General features: G+C 63.3%; 2 protein-coding genes across 2 annotated transcripts; both read right to left on the reverse strand.

The window, feature by feature from the left end:
* Positions 1 to 1,801: 1,801 nt before the first annotated feature.
* On the reverse strand, positions 1,802 to 6,733 carry RAB1B (RAB1B, member RAS oncogene family). Its single transcript, XM_007944742.2, has 6 exons — positions 6,720 to 6,733; positions 5,071 to 5,143; positions 4,695 to 4,790; positions 4,484 to 4,579; positions 2,081 to 2,212; positions 1,802 to 1,996 (listed from the first exon to the last, which is right to left on the reverse strand). The coding sequence occupies exons 1-6, from the start codon at positions 6,731 to 6,733 to the stop codon at positions 1,802 to 1,804; spliced, it is 606 nt and encodes a 201-aa protein (XP_007942933.1).
* Positions 6,734 to 8,404: 1,671 nt separating this feature from the next.
* Positions 8,405 to 16,396, reverse strand: KLC2 (kinesin light chain 2). The gene is made up of 15 exons (XM_007944744.2): positions 16,169 to 16,396; positions 13,587 to 13,817; positions 13,442 to 13,511; positions 12,793 to 13,015; positions 12,169 to 12,256; positions 11,966 to 12,067; positions 11,704 to 11,877; positions 11,525 to 11,624; positions 10,418 to 10,467; positions 10,263 to 10,330; positions 9,578 to 9,686; positions 9,325 to 9,489; positions 9,112 to 9,236; positions 8,857 to 8,914; positions 8,405 to 8,488 (listed from the first exon to the last, which is right to left on the reverse strand). The coding sequence occupies exons 1-15, from the start codon at positions 16,394 to 16,396 to the stop codon at positions 8,405 to 8,407; spliced, it is 1,875 nt and encodes a 624-aa protein (XP_007942935.1).
* Positions 16,397 to 17,187: the final 791 nt, after the last annotated feature.

A 17,187-nucleotide genomic window follows, 5' to 3' on the forward strand; every position in this document is an offset into this window, starting at 1 on the left:
CCTGGTTCCCGGCCCGGCCCGCAGGACCACGCGGACGCGGTGCGGGACCCACGCACGGCCCCGGCCAGCCCCTCCCGGCACAGACGAGCGCACCGCGGCCACACTGCTGTCCACGGGCCGGGCACACCCCGGCCTCCCCCACCCCGTCACCGGGGCCCGGGGCGACAAAAGGCCGAGCGGGAAGCACTTGTCACCGTCCAGGGCACACTGACAGCTGGCCTGCGCTGAGCCAAGTCAGCTGAGGGCGATAAACCAGGGGGCCCGGCCCAGACAGGGTGGGGGACCCCTGACTGCACGGGTATGTGGCTGTCTGGGTGCCGGGGCGGCTCACCTGAAGTCATTGATGGCCGCCTGCCTGCCTCCCTCTCAGAACCGTGCTGGGCCCGTGGGGACAGACCACAGCAGCAGAAAACTCTGCTGGCCCCAGTAAGTGGGTCAAGGGCTTCCCACAGCAACCCCGGGCAATGGAGCCCAAACTAAAACCCTTATGTGCCCTGTCTAGGCCCCAACCCCATCCTTCCAGCCCAAGGCGGGCACAGACCACACGCAGCCACCAGCAACTTCCTTGCAAAAACCCTCGGCTCACCCGAAGGCCAGTGAGATTTATTGATTTTTGTCCTTTTCCGTCTTTCCCCAAGTGGTTTTTCCTTGCAAAATGCCTGACATGACACCAGAGGGGAACCTAGGAATGGGGGGCACCCCGAGGGGCAGCCCAGGGACTTAAATACAAGCTGGAGGGCAGGGCATGAGTGGGACAGGCAAGAGACAGCACAGGGACATGGCTTCTTAGGTAGAGATCAAGGTTGGTTTTTCTGCAGCAAGCAGCTGTGCCGGGGGCAGGGAGCTGGGACCCGGGACCCTGGGTGGGGAGGGGGCTCCGGAGCCCCAGCTCTGGTGGCGCACACATTCCCACTGTCCCCAGAGGAGGAGTGCAGGGTGGGGGTCTATCCTGCAGGCTCCCAGGGCGGGGCGGGTACCCAGAGGTACTGCCTCTGGGGAAGGGTGGAGGGGCTGGCAGGGCGAGGGTTAAGGCTGGCGCTCAGCCTCTGGCACGGTGGGCCTTCTGCCTTGGCTTGCCTTGCGGACAAAGGGGCCCGGCAGGCAGGCGGCACACGGGCCCGGCTCTGGCAGGGCAGAGGGCGGCGGGAGCAAGCTCCCTCCAGGCTCAAGACACAGGCCCAGCACGGCTGCCCACCCACCTACCTTGGCTGTGCCTGGCCGCCACAGCTGGACGGCAGGGCTGTGTGGGAGGGATGACGGAGGGAGGCGGAGGGGAGGGAGGTCAGGGTAGGCCGCCAGCCCCGTGGCCCCACGCCTGTCCCGAGGTCTGGCTCTGGGCCCTGGATCCCAGGTCCCCTGGCCCCACTGGCGGCCCTGGGCACAGACTGCAGCCAGGGCGGTAGAAGGCAGGCCGTCCCTCAGCTCTTGGCAGGGAGGTGGGGAGAAGAGCAAGGAGAGAGGCCCGCTGCAGCACACAGGGGAGTGGGACAGACAGACAGACTGATGGAGGGGCCCTCATCCCAGGGAAAGGTACGTGTGGGGGTCTTTAAAGTTACCTATAGAGGCAGCAGCACAGCGAGGCCCCACCCCATGACAGGCCCTGGAGGTCCTCCTTTGGGGGCCCTGACAGAACCAGGGCTCAGGGCCGCAGGCAGATGGGCCAGAGGGAGATGGGGAGCCCAGGACACCCCAAAGCCATAGACTCAAATGCCCCAGAGAGGGAGAGGAAGGGGGAGGCATCTCCTGCCCCCTCAAGGGCATCACCGGAGGCGCCCCTCCTGCCCCACCCGACGCGCCCCTCCTAGCAACAGCCGCCGCCGGCCGGCTTCACAGGGGTGCTGTCGATCGTGAGGTTGGGCCGCTCCCCGCCCGAGGCTGCCCCAGGCCCCATCCGCTTTTTGATCTCAGCGGCCATGGTCATGAACGCCTGCTCGACATTGGTAGCATTCTTGGCGCTCGTCTCCAGGAAGGGGATGCCCAGGGAGTCTGCAAACTCCTGCCGAGGAGAGAGGCGAGAGGAGAAGGGTAGCAGAGAGGAGGTCGCAGGCCCAGCCCGCCGCCCCGGCCGGGCCCTGCTCACCTTGGCCGTGGTGTTGTCCACCACTTTCTTGGTGGTCAGGTCGCTCTTGTTACCCACCAAGAGCTTGTTGACGTTCTCGCTGGCGTAGCGGTCAATCTCCTGCAGCCACTGCTTCACGTTGGCGTAGGATTCCTGGGGAGGCGGCCGAAAGTCACCCTGTTCCCACTCCCACCCAGGCCCCGAGAACAGGGGCTTCTTTGAGGGGCAGTGGGTGTCCCGGGCCCCTGAGCAGCAGCAGAGCTGGGCTCAGGGACCCAGAGGAAGCCCCTCCTTCCTCTCCTCAGGCTTAGCATTCTACCCCACCTTCCTTTGACCCCAAAAGCCAGGGCAACAAAGCGCCACCTGCCTGCAGCTACTCTGTCCCTCCCTGAGACACAGGAAAGACCTAACCACACGTGGGGAGCCAACGGCGGCGTCAGAAGAGACAGGTCTGAGGGGATGCAGGGGGCGAGGGGACAGACAGCAACGACCAGGAAGAACCAGAGTCCTACAGTGCTAGAGGGAAGGGGACGGTCCGTGCAGGAGAGACCCTGCCTAGGAGGGAGACAGGTATCCTGGGAGCAGTGGACCAGATCCCAAAGGACCGCGTTGTCCTGAGTCCATGGACACCAACAGCCGTAGTGGCTTTCCCAAGAAGGGGGGCAGGCACACTACACCTGTGCTTCAGGGCAGTCCTGGCAGGAGTGTGGGGCCCCATCAGACTGGCAAAAAGACGGAGACCAGGCAGGGAGGCAGCTGGGAGAATCCAGGGAAAAGACGATGCTGCCTGAGCTGGGGAGCGAGGCAGGGATGAGCACAGGATTTAAGGCAACCGTCCTGGGGTTAGGGCCTGGCTCGGTCCTTTACTGCATGACCAGCCTCTCTGAGCTGCTTTCCTCCCTCTATGAAATGGTCCCTCCAGCAGGGCTGTTGGAGCCTGAGACAATGAACACAGCCTGTCTCCCAACAAGTGCTCAATTAGCAGGGGCTGCTATTATCCTCATCACGGCTATTATCACGAGGGACGGATGGGAGAGAGAACAGTGACAGGATGAAGGGATGTGGGACCGACTGGATGGAGGAGGGGAGGCAGGAAGACAGGAACTCTGTTACAAAGGCGGGGCTACAGGGGCGGTTCAGGGGATGGGGAGATGGGTGCTGGACCTGCCGAGTTCTGAGGATGGCCTGGGGCTCAGCAGAGGCTCTGTGGGCAGGACAAGTTGAGATTCAAATGCTGCTCAGAGACCATGGGCAGGTTTCTTACGACTTCTCCAAGTGTGCTGCCTCCACGGGACAGTGGGGACCCCACCAGTGAGCATTCAGCTGAATAAATACAGGAAAGCCCAGAACAGTGTGTGACACAGAGTGCCCTGCTAAGGAAGGGCTGTTTAGAAGCAGGAAGAACACACACAGGCCGGGAGCCCAAAGCAGGACAGCGGCTGCAACCGCTGTGAGATGGTGGCACAGATGATAGGGTCATGGGGAGTGCTGCAGGGTGGGCTGGGAAAGAACACTGACAAGGTGGGCACGGTAGGCCGGGGAGCCGAGGACGGCACGTTCTTCAAGGAGAGAGAAGAGAGGAAAAGAGGAATTTAAAGCCCCAGAGGTCAGACAGGATGCTGACTGACGTGAGGTCACTGACTCGGCAGTCAGAAGGTCCTGAGCAACGTGTCAGCCACAGCACGGCCAGAGCTGGGGGGCCAGGAGGGAGCTGGCCTCACGGGTCCCCAGTGAGCCTGCAGGGCCACCCCACCTGGCTCGGAGCTGATGAAGCAACTCCATGTCCCCAGGGCCAGGCCTCAGGTAAGCAACCAGTTCGGGAGAAGGAACACAGTGTGTGGAGGTGAAGGCCTTGGCTTCCCACCTCTGCCATTCAACGAGCGGTGGGACCCTCAGAAAGTCTCCTCCCTACCCACATTCTGATCTATAAAATGGGAAACTGACGTGGACTTCTTTGGGAAGTCATGAGAGCCAAATGGCACAAGGATGGTGACACGTTCTGGAAACCTGAAGCTGTGGGAGGAGCGTTTGTGGGTTACCACGGCGGTGGCAGCCACCACCACCAATGACTGAGGCAGCCGCCATAGGGCTCCAATGCTCCCAGGCCTCTGCTCATACAGGGCCGAGCCCAGGGCGCCCTCACTTCCTGTCTAAGCCCTCCAACGGCTTCTCCACAGTGTGCTCCACACAGAAAGCCCTGCACAGGAGGCCAACCAGCTGACTAAACCTCCACAAAGCACAGGGGCCAGAAGGTCTAGAATGACGTGTCACGCTCAGGGCAGGAGGACCTAGGAGGGTCTGTTCCTGCAGCTGTTTCCCTCCTCATGAGACAAGTCCAGTCCCTCTCCGGGCAGCAACGGAAACAGAACCCGGGCCAGAGAGCAGAGTCGGGAGCGAGGCTGGGGGCGGCGAGGCCAGGAGTACCTGGTCAGTGACATCATAGACCACGATGATGCCATGGGCTCCCCGATAGTAGCTGGAAGTGATCGTCCGGAACCGCTCCTGACCAGCTGTGTCCCACTGTTGAAACAGCAGGAGGGAGAAGCAGGTGAGCCTCGCTGCACACCCAGAGCCCCGCTCCCCTCCCAGGGAGGCTGCCTCTGTGCTGGGGGGTTCTGGGAAGAGCACCACTCACGATTTGAAGTTTGATGGTTTTGCCGTCCAACTCGATAGTTCGGATCTTGAAGTCCACGCCAATGGTGCTGATGTAGCTCTCTGTGTACGTGTCATCCTGAAAGGGCAGGGACGATGAACAGCCTGGGGGCCCATTTGGGAAACCTCCCTCCAGCTCCCCGCCCCAGCGGAGCGCCTAACTGCTAAGCCCCTGCTCTCAGCACCCCACTGGGCCAGCCCCACCACCACCTTGCTCAGTCAGGTGTGTTGCCAATGGATCCTGCAATGCATCTTTGGTCCCTAAGGTCTTGCAACTACTGTGGTCTGGGGTGCCCCTTTCTCCCCGCAGCCGGCCAGCCAGGACCCCAGATGGATGGCATGGGACGCTTCTTACTCACAGCAAACCGCAGGAGCAGGCATGACTTGCCCACGCCCGAGTCACCGATCAAAAGCAGCTTAAACAGGTAGTCACTGGAAAGAGAGGACCGGAAGGCGTGAAGGCAGGCAGGGAGCACCTACCATGGTCCTGGACTCGCGCTAGAACAACACTGGGAGGCCTGCCTCGGTGTGGAGAGCTAGGGTGCCCACCAGACCCTTCCTCCAGTCCCCCACAAAGCATAGCTACCCCAAAGGCTCTCAGCTTGCTCAAGCCAAATCTCACTTCACAGAGAAGGAACCCAAGACAGAGCGGGACGAGACTTGCCCACGATCACAAGGAGGGGACAGAGCTGGACGTCCTACTCTGATTGCTGACACTCTGTGGTTGGACACAAATGGGGCTCTTTAGAGGACCCCCACTACCTGCCCTGTGGGGTGCCTAGCTTGGCAGGGGAGGCCCCAGCCTTGGAAGTGAGAGCCCAGTCCAGAACCTGCTAGATGACCAACTACCTAAAGAGCAGGAGGCGCAACGGGTGACCACGGCAACCGCAGCCAACTGTCTGAGTTCCTACTCTGCCTGGTCCTGTGCTAAGTCCTGCAAAAGCACCATCTCATCAAACCCTCAGGACAGTGCAGTGAAGGGGTGCCGTTACTCCCACCTCACAAGCAAACCCCAGCTCAGAAGGGAAGCGTCGCCCCAGGACCCGTGGCTGTTAACTACACACGGGAAACGAGATCTGTCAGACCCCACAGTCTGCCAGCCTGCAGGTTCCCTTCTCTGTTCCCCCCTATAACCCAGCTCAGAGCGTCACCCTTCCCAAGAAAGCCTGCGGCCTGGATCCGGAGGGGGAGAAGGAAGTGGCAGAAGAGGAAGGCGATAACCAGGACTTGGGGGAAACTGTCAGCGAGAAGCCAGGCCACAGGATGTGGGCCAGCTGCCCCCGAGAGGAGTGACTGAGAAGCCGGGAGAGTTGGCGAGGAGCAGAGAAGCTCACCCTTTGCGGGGATTCCTCTCAACTTCAGGGTTAGAGTGAAAGGGAGGGGTGTGCCGATGGCGGCGAGGGGCCCGCGCGAACGAGAGAGAGGAGGGCGGCGGGGACCGACCGCCTGAGCAGCGCACCCCACCGAGGGGCGAGGCGGCAACCCCGGGGCGAAGGACCTGCGGGAGACGCGGCCCGCGCCTCGAGGCTTCCCGCGTTCGATCAGCCCAGGCTCCCGGCAAAGCGGAGGAATCTTAGGGCCCGAGTTTATACTGGAGACCACACACTATGATGACAGGCTCCAAACTCCGGGACCGTCGTCCGCCCCAAGGCCTCGGACACCTTCAAGCAGCAAGTGGGGAAACTGAGGCCAGGAGCGATCAGGGCTGCGAGGTCACCTGACCGTCAAGGCCTTGTAGGGTCGGTGACTCGGGCCCCAAGTAGAAGCCCTCGGGGGTCGCTGCCTCTAGATACAGAGTGAGAGGACCCGGGGTGTCAAGCTGGGGGCCAAGGCCCCCCGGGGGGAGGGGCAGGACCCGGATGTGATGGGGGGGAGTCAGCGGAAGAGAGACCCGGATGTGGGGGCGCCGCGCAGTCCTGCCTGACCCGGGCCGGACAACCCCAGTAAGCGTACAGCCCCGTACTCAGGATCGAGGCTGCGCCAAACGGCGCGGGCGGGGCTCACTCACTATTCGGGGTTCATGGCGGCGGCGGCGGCCCGCTCGGTCGCTCTCAGTCGGCTCTGCTCCGCCTCCCGTTCCAAGATGGTGGCCGCTCCGCCCCAGAGGCCCCGCCTGCGACGCGCAGGCGCAGATACTTTCAACTGGGGCTTCGCCACGCTGCTTCTCGGAACTTGTAGTCTTCCAAATTATCCCACTCACCCCGGCTGCGCAGGCGTAAACAGCAGAAGCCGCACCTCCCAGCACACTCCCGCCACCGTCGGCGCACTGCCTTCTGGGGCTTGTAGTTCGCTCCTTAGACCTACCTGGCTTTTGAGGTCGGCGCTAGCGAACCTGCTGGCGACGCGGTGCTTAAAATTTATGTCCGGGGCTGGGGTCACCCTCCTTTTACACATTTGTCTGGCCCAGGCGTGACCTGGGCCTATCCGCCCAGCTCCCAGGGAGTGACCATTAGATGAGGTGGGTGCTAATAAAAGACGATGTTCATTCACCTAGAGTTCTCCGAACTCCTAAATTTATAGCGCAGCCCCAGGAAGAAAAGTGTCATCACCCACGTTTTATAGATGGAAAATACCGAAGCTCAGAGAATTTGCTCAAGGTCAAACAGTTTGGGAAGAAGCAGAACTCAAAGTGTGCTCTCTCTAGAACTTCCGAGGCGAAGGCTGTTGGAAGAACACCCGACTCTTCTCGGGGGACTTCCGGATTCGGAACTTGTACCCCCGCCCCAATAATCTGGGCGCTCGCTGCCCGGGTGCCGGACGTGACCGACACGCACACACTCGCCAATTGCACGACCTCTCTTCACTCCTCGGTCTCCGCCCCCAGACAAACCCAGCTCAGATTCAAACCATCTTTATTTCTACAGCAACATCTGAAGAGAGCGACCGCCTCATCCCCGACCGGGGCAGCCCCTCCTGCCGCTGGGGCTATGACTGCCCGTCGCGAGAAGCTGCAGGCTGCGAAGGGGCGAGGCAAGAAGGCTCGCAGGGCGGGGCCCGGGGCGGAGTCAGGCCTGCCTGGGCGGGGCCGGGCCGGGCGGGAGGGGCAATGCATAAGGCAGGGATGCGAGGCAACGCCCGGCGGTGGGAGGACGACGCAGAGGGGTCCTCCGGGATGGGTTCCGGGCGATGGCGGAGGAGGCGCGGCCTCTGAGACCCGGCCCGCAGGAAGGCCCAGGGATCCTTTAGGGAGGCACCGTCCCCCCACCCAGCTGGAGATACCACCGCAAGGAACGGGAGGCGGGGGTGATTAAGGCCTGGGCGGTACCACTAGAGAAGGAGGGGGTGCCCGGGAAGTACCGTGGACTGGGGCGGGGCGGCCAATAACTTATTTCTCTATATACAGAAGCAACGGCCGGGGGAGGCAGGGTGCTCAAGGGACTGCAAGGGCTTGGCGGTCTTAGCTCTGGGGTCTGGAGAAGGCGGCTGTGCGAGTCTCTGCTTTGAGACCCGGGCAGCCCCTCCCCGTGGCCCTGCAGGCTGGGGGAGAGGGCCCCCGCTGACAGGAATAAATAGGTGGGGCTGGGGTGGGCAGGCCCAGCCTCCAGGGCTCAGGCTGAGATGACGGAGGTGGTTACCCTGAGATTCAACAGAAAAGACAGGGGTCCTTGGGAGAGATGGGCGGGGCAAGCAGCAGGCCCATGCGCAGGGCTGGGGGCAGTGCCTGTGGAGGCTCCACCCGCTGCCCCTTCAGCGTTAGCCCACCAGGGAGCTTCTCCGGGAGAGGTCCGTGGAGCTGGAGCTCAGGGTGCGACTGTCAGAGAGGCCGGCTCCTCCAGGCTGTGGGTGGACCGGGCAGTAACTCAGGCCACGCTGGTGCCTGTCTGCGCTGCCCTGACCTGAAGGGGCCACCCAGCCAGGCCCCAGGTCACAGGCAGAGGCGAGGCCCCATGTGCTGGTACCCGGGCCGGCGCCTCCACAGTGATGGTCCCGCCATCGGTGGCTCACAGCGCCAGCCCAGGGCCGTACTGGACTTCCCTCACCTGCCTCCCCCCGTCCGTCCCAAAGCCAGGATGGAGACAGTGCTGCTGGGCAAGGGCATGCTTGGAAGGAGGGGGGCCTACAGCCTGAGTGACCTGTGGTAGGAACGCGGAGACGTGCAGCCGTGGTCCTTGGGGCCCCAGTGCCGGGGGCCCTGCTGGCCCTACCTGGACTGGCTCCTCCGTACTCTTGTTGAGGAAGTTGAGGGAGCTGGCCCGCTTCATCCTAGGGAAAAGGACTGTGGGTTGGCCCAGAGCGCAACTGGGAAAGTGGGGGAGGGGCTGGATCGGGACTTGGGACGCCGGCAGGGGGCAGACTCGGTGGGTGGAGGGTCAGTGGGACTCACTCTGGCTCAGGACTTGTCTGGGCTTGGCGGGTGCTGGCTGGGTTTTTGGAGGGGCTCCCCCTAGCTGGGGGCTCACCTGGGATTAGGGGGCTCCTGGGGGCCACCTCCCTGCAGCTTCTTCACCAGCATCTCACTGCTGCGCCTCAGGGCGTCCCGCAGCTTCCCGAAGGAGCCGCTGCGTCGCAACGAGCCGCTGCCATCCTGCGGGGGACAGGTTTGTGGGCCCCACGGTGCCACACCGCCTGCAACCACCCAGCTCCATCATCACCCTGGCCGGGTGGGCACTCACCCCGCTCCACTCGGGTGCGGGCCCCCCGTCTTCCGGGTCAGGCTCGGCGCGAAGCCCGGCCCCCCCAGCCACCTCTCGGCTGCGGCTGCTGCTGCGGCCTCCGCGCCTCCCACTGTTATCTTTGAGCAGCTCCACCACTTTAGTCTGACTGGCAGGGTCCAGGCCCTAAGGGTGGGACAGGAGCAGCAGGCCTGTGTGGGTCACACACGAGGCCACACAGGTCCCTGCCACACCCCTAGGCATGACCCCCCACCTGCTTGCGGCTGCGGCTGGCACAGTCTTCCAGCGTGTGCGCGGCTTCCAGCTTGCCCTGGCGCCGGTATAGGGCCCCCAAGCTGCGTAGGGTCGTGTTGACTGTGGGGCTGTGGGTGAGACAGGACGTAAACCTTGATGTTCCCCAGGACCTAGTGGGCACCCAAGAGCTCTGGTGGCATAGTGCCTATGGCATTTGATTGCTAACCGGAAGGCTGGCGGTTCAAACCCACCAGCCACTCCTCGCAAGGAAGGTGGGGCAATCTACTTCTGTAGTGATAACTGCTTCAGAAACCCAAGGAGGGGTCGCTATGAGTTGGGTCCGACTCGACGGCAGGTAACAACAGTGAGCACCCGGCCCACGGGAGGGCCCTGCAGAACTGTCAGGACAGCTGCACTCTGAGCCCCTCCTGTGTGTCCAGCCCTGTGCCGGGCCTCCTGGCCTTCTAGCTTGGGGGAATCACCTCCAGGTTAGACTTGGCCCCAGAGCCCTGGAGGGATGCTGCCACTGGGCCAAAGAGCTGAGACACACAGAAGGGAGAGCAGCAGGCTGTCCCGAGGGCAGCACACTCCTGGGGCCTTAACCTGGCCTTGCCAGATGGGCTGGCAGGGAAGAGGGGTCTATTCTGGGTGTGGATATAGCCCCCACCCAGGCTGCTAGCCCTGTTACCTGCCCGGCTACTCACCTGTCTACTTTGCAGGCCTTGTACCAGCTGCCGTATTCCCCATAGGGGGTGCTGTCCCGGCGTTTATCCTGGGGAGAACAGGCAAGACGGGGGGAAGGCACTCTGCTCCATGCACCTGGGCCCCTTCACCCCCCCACCCCCTGCCCCTCAGCTACCTTACTCTCCTCCCGTTCCTCTGCGTGCATCCAGATGGGCTTATTGTCCCCTGGGAGAAGAATAGGGCTGTCACCAGCCTCTTAGAGAGCCTCTCCTGTGGGACATGTACTGGGATCTGGGGCATTGGGGGCACCAGGAAGGGCTGGGTGAGGGCTCAGTTGAATGAGAAGAAACAGACTCCGCACCTTCTCAGGTTTCCTCTGGGCGCAGAGATGAGCAGAGCACAGGCCTGCGCTCAGGGGTTCACTGTTGGGTGTGGGGCAGACGGGGGCACAGACCCTGCACACCTCTGGCCGACAGCCTGCGATGTGCATAATGGGCCAGAGTCCAAGGGACCCCAGAGCAGAAAATGACTGGCAGGGTCAGAGGATGTCTTTCCTGATGGGGGACACTGGGACTGAGCCCTCAAGGTGGGCAGGTGTGGTACGGTGGGGAAGGGGAAAGACTCTGGGTCGAGTGTGTGGGGTGTGCAGTGCGGGCGGTACGGCAGGGCCTGGAGGCCGTGTGAGCCCTGCGCTTGCTCATGTGGGCTGTGTTACATGTGTCCAGGCACATGCGAGCCCTGCGATTGCGCCCATGTGAGGTGTGTGTGTTCTCGCATGTGAGGTGTGTGTGCGCGCTCCCACGTGAGTTGTGTGTGAGCTCCGTGAGCTGTGTGAGCTGTGTGCTTGCACGTGAGTTCTGCATGTGTGAGCTGTATGCTCCCATGTGAGTTATGTGTGTTCCCACGAGTTGTGTGAGCTGTGTGCATTCCCATGTGAGTTGTGTGTGCTCCCACATGAGCTGTGTTTGTGTAAGCTGTGTGTACTCCCACGTGAATTGTCTGTGTGTGCTCACGTGGGCTGTGGTATGTGTGTTCCGACGTGTGCGTTATGTGTGTGTGAGCTGTGTGTGCGCTCACGTGGGCTGTTATGTGTGTTCAGGCATGTGTGCGTTATGTGTGTGCTCCCACGGGAGTTGTCTGTGTGTGAGCTCTGTGTGTGCTCACGTGGGCTGTGTTATGTGTGTCCAGGCGTGTGCATTGTGTGTGTGCTCCCACGTGAGTTGTCCGTGTGTGTGCCTGTGAACACCCCCCAGGAGGCTAGGTGCTGGTGGCCAGGGCTCACCGTTCACGGAGCCGAACTCCCTCTCGTGTGCGCGTGTGAGGATCTCCTTATACAGGGTCTCGGCGTCTTGGTACTTGCCCTGTTTCAGGTAGCAGGAAGCCTGGGACGGGCCCAGCGGGTGAGCAGGATGCAGGGAGCCAGTGTCCCTCCCGCCCGCCCTGCCCCGCGCCCCCGGGCACCAAGTTGTTCTTGGTCTTCGCCACATTGGGGTCGTCTGGCCCAAGGCGGGCAGCGTAGATCTCCAGGGCCCGCCGGTAGTAGAACTCCACCTCCTCCGCCTTGCCCTGGTTCTGGCACAGCAGGGCTAGGTTGCTCAGCTGCTTGGCCACATCGGGGTGGAACTTGCCCAGGACCTGGGATGGGAGCAGGGCTGGGCTCGGGGGACCAGCGGCCCAGCAGGGCCAGCCCAGCCCCTGCCGTGCCCAGCCCTCCTGCCCCCACCTTCTCCCGGATCTCCAGCGCCCGCTTGCACAGCGGCTCGGCCTCCTTGAACTTGCCCCGTTTGCCGTACAGAACCGCCAGGTTGTTGAGCGTTGCGGCCACCTGGGTAGGGGGGAGAGTGGAGGCTGCATGGCCTGGGGCCTGGCTTGGCAGGGGTGCTGGGGCCGGGGGGCTGCCCCACCGCCCAGCCGACGCCCACTCACAGCTGGGTGGTCCTTGCCCAGCGTCTTCTCCCGGATGGCCAGGGCGTCGTTGAGCAGGTGGGCAGCCTCCTTGTACTTGTTCTGATCCCTGGGAGCAGGTGGGGGCGCGGTGAGGGCTTCCTCCAGCCCCAGGCCCCTGTCCAGTGGCCCATGACCCCTGTGGTCACTCACGTACTTACCGATGAACGGACATGGGTGTGGGGGGAGGAGCTGGTCAGTCAAGCCCTCCCTCCTAAGTCAGGGCACCAGGGTAGGGTGGGCTCCAGACACTGGGGGCCTTGGCCTCACTGCCTCATGCCCAGCCCGAGGAAGTCCTGCCACCCCTCGAGTGCCCTGTTTCCATCCCTGAACCTCTGCTCAGGCTGCTCGCTGCAGGGAAACCTCTCCCACCCCGCTCGGGGAGGACACGTCAGTCACCAAAGACCCCTCTGGAGGCCCGGAGAAGCTGTAATGACACTTGTGTCCCCGAGTCCTCACAGGCTGTCATCGCCCCCCCAGTGATGTCCAAGCTTTCCCCTCCACCAGACCGAGCTGTGGTCTAGAACCCCAGGCCGCTCAGGCCCCGGCTCCCTGTGGGCCCAGACTCCTGGGGTGTAACCTCTGCCCTGAGGGCTGGTGACTCACCGATACACCAGTGCCAGGATGTTCAGCATGGTGGCCACGTCAGGATGGTCGTGGCCCGACGTCTTCTCCAAGTCCTCGAGCGCCTGCTTGCAGAGTGGCACGGCCACCTCGTAGCGGCCCTGCGAGGCGTACTGGATCACCAGGTTGTGCAGGGTGCGCAGCCGTGCAGGGATCTCGTACCCTCCGTGCTGGGCGGCCACGTCCCCTCCGCCAGGGCTGGGGGCTGCAGGCCCAAGGGCAGGTGGTCAGGTGTGCCGCCTGCCCACAGGCCGGGCTGAACAGGTGGCCCTGAGCAATTCCCGAAGCACTCTGCCTTGGCTTCCCCCTCTGTACGGGGGTGTCCTCACCCCAGCCCTGCCCACCTGCAGGGCGGCCACAGAGTGAGTTTAGAGTCTCAGCTCCAACACCTCGAGCTGCATGTCCTACAGCAGCCCCCTAACCTGAGCCCAGCTTCCTCGCCTGCAGAGTAAAGGCAGCAGGGCATGCTCAAAGCAAGATGGTCCCCGCTCAGCAGCTCTCTCTTCTTCCGAGGCAGGGAAGGGCACGGTGGCCACTCGGGCCCCGCTTCTTGGGCCCTCCTAGGCCTCAGGGCCAGGAGCTCACACAGCCCTCCCTTTCCTACGCCCCAGAACAAACTGCCCCTCGGCACCTGGGTTCTGCTCATCCTCACTGGGAAACAGGTCGTCCAGGGAGTCTTTGGGGACGTCCGCCTTCTCCTCCTGAGGAGAGACGGGGCCAGCGTCAGGGCGGCGCGCGCCCCCCAGCACCCGAGGCGGCGGCGGGGCGGGGCTCACGCTGGGGGAGGCGTCCTCGTCCAGCTTGCGCATCTGGCTCATGAACAGCAGGTGCTGCTTCTCCTCCTCCAGCTGGGCCACGGCCTGCTCGCTGCGCTGCAGCTTCTGCTGCGTCCCCGCCAGCTCCTCGCGCAGCCACTGGTTCTCCTGCACCAGGCGCCGCACCTGCGCCCGCAGCTTCTGCTTCTCCGACTCCACCGCCCCCAGGTGGTTCGACAGCGCCAGGATCACCTGCGGTGGCCGGCGGGACGAGGGTGGGCGCCCTGGCCACCCCCCAGCAGGGGGCCTCCAGCCCTGCCTGTGGGGAGTTGCCCCGACAGCTCCCACCAAACCCGCAGTTCAAGGCCTGAGCCCAGGAGGCCTGGGGCCCCCAACCCCTTCCTTCCGGAGTCAGCAGCCCTGGGTTCCTAGTCTGGCCCTGCCGGACTCTGGCCAAGTCCGTCCCCTCCAGGGTCTCAGCTCTGCGTCTGCATGGATGGCGCAGTTCCTCCCTGGGCAGCGCGTTCTGAGCAGGAGGTGGGCTCGCTGGGCTGCTGGGCTCTCCACAGGCTGGCGAACTCCGCCTTTACTCCGACCTGGGGGTGCCCCTGCAACCACATCCTCTAGCCCACCTCTTACCCAGCGGGGAACTGGAAGGCTTCCCCTGTGACCCGGCCCCAGGGCGAGTGCTTTCCCGAAGCCCCCATCCTGAGTTCTGCCCCAAGGGTCCAGGCCCCCATCCTTCTCCAGCTCCCAGGGAGGGGAGGGGTGAAAGTCCTGACCCTCGGACGGTCTGTGGAAGCACAGGGCCAGGTAAAGAGACCCAGGGGCCTCCAACTCAGGGCCCGGCCCTGTCCCCAGCCTGAGTCACTCCTTCCCAGAGCCTCCAGGTGCTTCCGGCGGGGAGGCCCAGGTGTGGGCTCCACCCTCTCGGCCTTCCCTCCTTCCTCTACCTGCCTTCCAGCTCTGCCCCAGCTTACACCCGGCTCCCCACCCCCTCCAGCACCTTGTTCCCCATCTGTGCCTGTGCACCCTGGGTGGGGCCCCTTGTGTGTCCACCTGGCACCTGAGAGCCAAGTGGCTGAGATGCAGGGTGAACGAGACAGGCCTTCCTGAGGGCCAGTCTGGCCCATGCGCTTTCTGGTTGGTTAGCAAAATGCCTAATGACAGGTGTTTCCACCACCACTAGCTTTTACAAACATTCCCTGAACAGCCCAGAAGTACACACAGCAGATGGCTCGACTATTTTAAAGGCAAGAAAACCAAGATGACAGAACCAAGGCCAGGAATCGCAGAGCCAGGCGGCGGCTAAGAAAGACTCTTCCCCCAGACTCCTAACTCCTGGCACACCCGTATACCCTTCAGCATTTCACCCGCCTGTCCTCGCAGCCTCAACTGAAGGCCACACAGCATTCCTGGCCCGCCGCCAGGCTCTGGCAGCGGCTTACCCTGCTCAGACCACAGGATTGCAGCTGCCGTGGCCCCCTCTCTCCCTTATTCCCTCCCCAGGTCCTCTTGGGCCTACCTCCAAAACAGCTAGAACTTGCCCCATTCTCTGCACCCCATGGCCACCTCACTAGTCCAAGCCTCCATCTTTCACTTGAATTCCAGCAGTGGCTTCCTGACCATGCTAACACTTTCCACTCCTGGCCCACTATAGTGCGTTTTCTATACCTTGGCCACGGGGAGCTTTTCAGACCTGAGCCAGACCTTGTCCTTTGCCCGGTAAAATCCTCCGAAGGCTTCCGATCTCCAGAGGAAAAAACCCAACTAACGAGACGCAGGGTGGTCTGGCTCCTGCCTGCCTCTCCGCTGGCCTCTTCTGTCCCTCTCCCCTCCTCTCCCTCACGAACGAAGCTCCAGACAAGGAAGTCTTTCAATCTAGTTCCTCCACCCCTTCGACACTCTTTCCTACCTCAGGACCTTTGCACATGCACCCTCTCCCCTTCCTATTTCGGGAGGCTAGTTTGTTCCTTCTTTTAGGTCTTGGTTTCAATGTCACTTCCTCAGAGAAGTCCTGCCTAATCGATGGGCCAGGACCCCTGCTATAGCTAACACATGCTTTTGTTCTTTTCATCCTAGAATCTACCACAATCTGTAACAATTATTTGTGAATGGACGTTTCTGTCCCTCTTCCTACTCCTAGGGCCAGGGATCTTGTTGAGCCTGTAGCCCTGGCACTAGCCATGCCGGGCACACAGTAAGCACTTGATAGCTTATCTGGGAGTGAATAAATAGAAGAATGACGAATTCTGGGGAGTGTTTCCTTAAAGATGTCCCTTGTGTTCCCCTACGCCAGAGAAGCTACAAGAGGGCCATTGAGTGGGGGCTGGAGAGTGATCAGGGACTTCTGGGGTGGGGTGGGGTCCCCAAAGAGCATTCACTTCAAGAGATGTTTACAGGGCTCACACTTCTACTCTGTCCTGTTGGGTTGCTATGAGTCAGAACCAACTGGACTGCAGTGGGTTTGGGTGTGTGTTTTGTTTTGTTCTGTTTTAACCCAACAAATCGGGCTTCAGGAACAGTTGGTTCTGCTCTTCCCTCGCTGGGATTCCTCTATGGAAGGCTGGACCCCTCCCGTCTCAGCACCCCAGGCTGCCTACCTGGGCCTCCCCGAGTCCCAGCTCTATGGCTTCTAGAGAGCGACGCAGGAAGACGCAGCGCTCCTGCGAGCCAGGCTCGGTCTCACCGGCCTCGTGGGCGACCAGGGGCGCGAGTAGAGCACGATGCTCCCCGCGCAGGGTCTCCAGCCCCTGGATGACGGCTTTGGTGCCCAGCACGATGTCGTCCTGGCTCAGCTTCTCCTCCCGCGGAAGCACCATCGTGGCCATGGCCGCGCCGCCTGCGAAGGTGAGGGGGCGGCGGGCGGACGCCGGGCCTGGGGCCACACCACCAGCCGCCCCGGATTAAGTAAACACCGGCTGTCCCCAGACGCCTGGGTCCCCCGGGGGTGGCCCAGACCTCCGGCCGGCAGCCCACACCGTGCCCGCGCTCCGCCTACAGGGGGCGCGCCCGGCTCGTCTCGGCCCGGGAGACGCAATGCGGTGCGGCCGGCGAGGCCAGACTGGGATCCGGCCTCAGACCACCAACTCAGGCCGCCCTGTGTCGGGCTTCCTGTCTCCAGGACAGGGCGCGCCAGGGGACGGTTTTGTGGAGGTCTTGGGGGGTCACTCCCGACGAGAGCGCCGGGCCGCAGTCCCTCCCGCAGCCCCCTCCCAGCAGGCCGGCTGAGCCACTGAGCCCCCCCTTGGGGCAGGTCGACCCCGCGGAGACCCTCCTTAGAGGGTCCAGGCCGCGCCCACGACTCCTCCTCCTCCCTCGAGGACGGGGCGCTCCCACCCTGGAAAAGGCCGCGCCCCCTCCCCGCCGCCGGGCCCCCTCCCCCCGGCCGCGCCCACGACGCCCCTTCCCCAGGCCCGCCCCGAGTCCCCGCCCCTCTAGGCCTGACCCCTTCCTGGCCCTGTCGGGCCGCGCCGACCTGCCTCTCCCGCTCGGCCCGGCTCCCCCCTCCGGCTGCGACTCCGGCTCCCTCCCCGCTTCACCGAGACCCGCAGCCGCGAGCCGGTCCCACAGCCTCCATCCCGCCGGCCTTCCCAGCAGTCCCCGCGCCGCCTTAAAGGTG

This window comes from Orycteropus afer, unplaced genomic scaffold, assembly GCF_000298275.1.
Source record: "Orycteropus afer afer isolate SDZICR_OR568_19922 unplaced genomic scaffold, OryAfe1.0 scaffold00130, whole genome shotgun sequence".
NCBI classification, from domain to species: domain Eukaryota; kingdom Metazoa; phylum Chordata; class Mammalia; order Tubulidentata; family Orycteropodidae; genus Orycteropus; species Orycteropus afer.

Bases quoted from the DNA above. Each gene is read 5' to 3' on its own strand.
- RAB1B (XM_007944742.2), bottom strand. The intron at 4,580-4,694 runs GTGAGTGGTGCT...CTGTTTCAACAG, and splicing joins AAACCATCAAACTTCAAATC to TGGGACACAGCTGGTCAGGA. The intron at 2,213-4,483 runs GTACTCCTGGCC...CCGCCTCCCCAG, and splicing joins TCTATGATGTCACTGACCAG to GAATCCTACGCCAACGTGAA.
- KLC2 (XM_007944744.2), bottom strand. From the start codon at position 16,396: ATGGCCACGATGGTGCTTCCGCGGGAGGAGAAGCTGAGCCAGGACGAC. The intron at 12,257-12,792 runs GTGAGTCACCAG...ACCTGCTCCCAG, and splicing joins ATCCTGGCACTGGTGTATCG to GGATCAGAACAAGTACAAGG. The intron at 11,878-11,965 runs GTGGGGGCAGGA...CTCCCATCCCAG, and splicing joins CGCTGGAGATCCGGGAGAAG to GTCCTGGGCAAGTTCCACCC.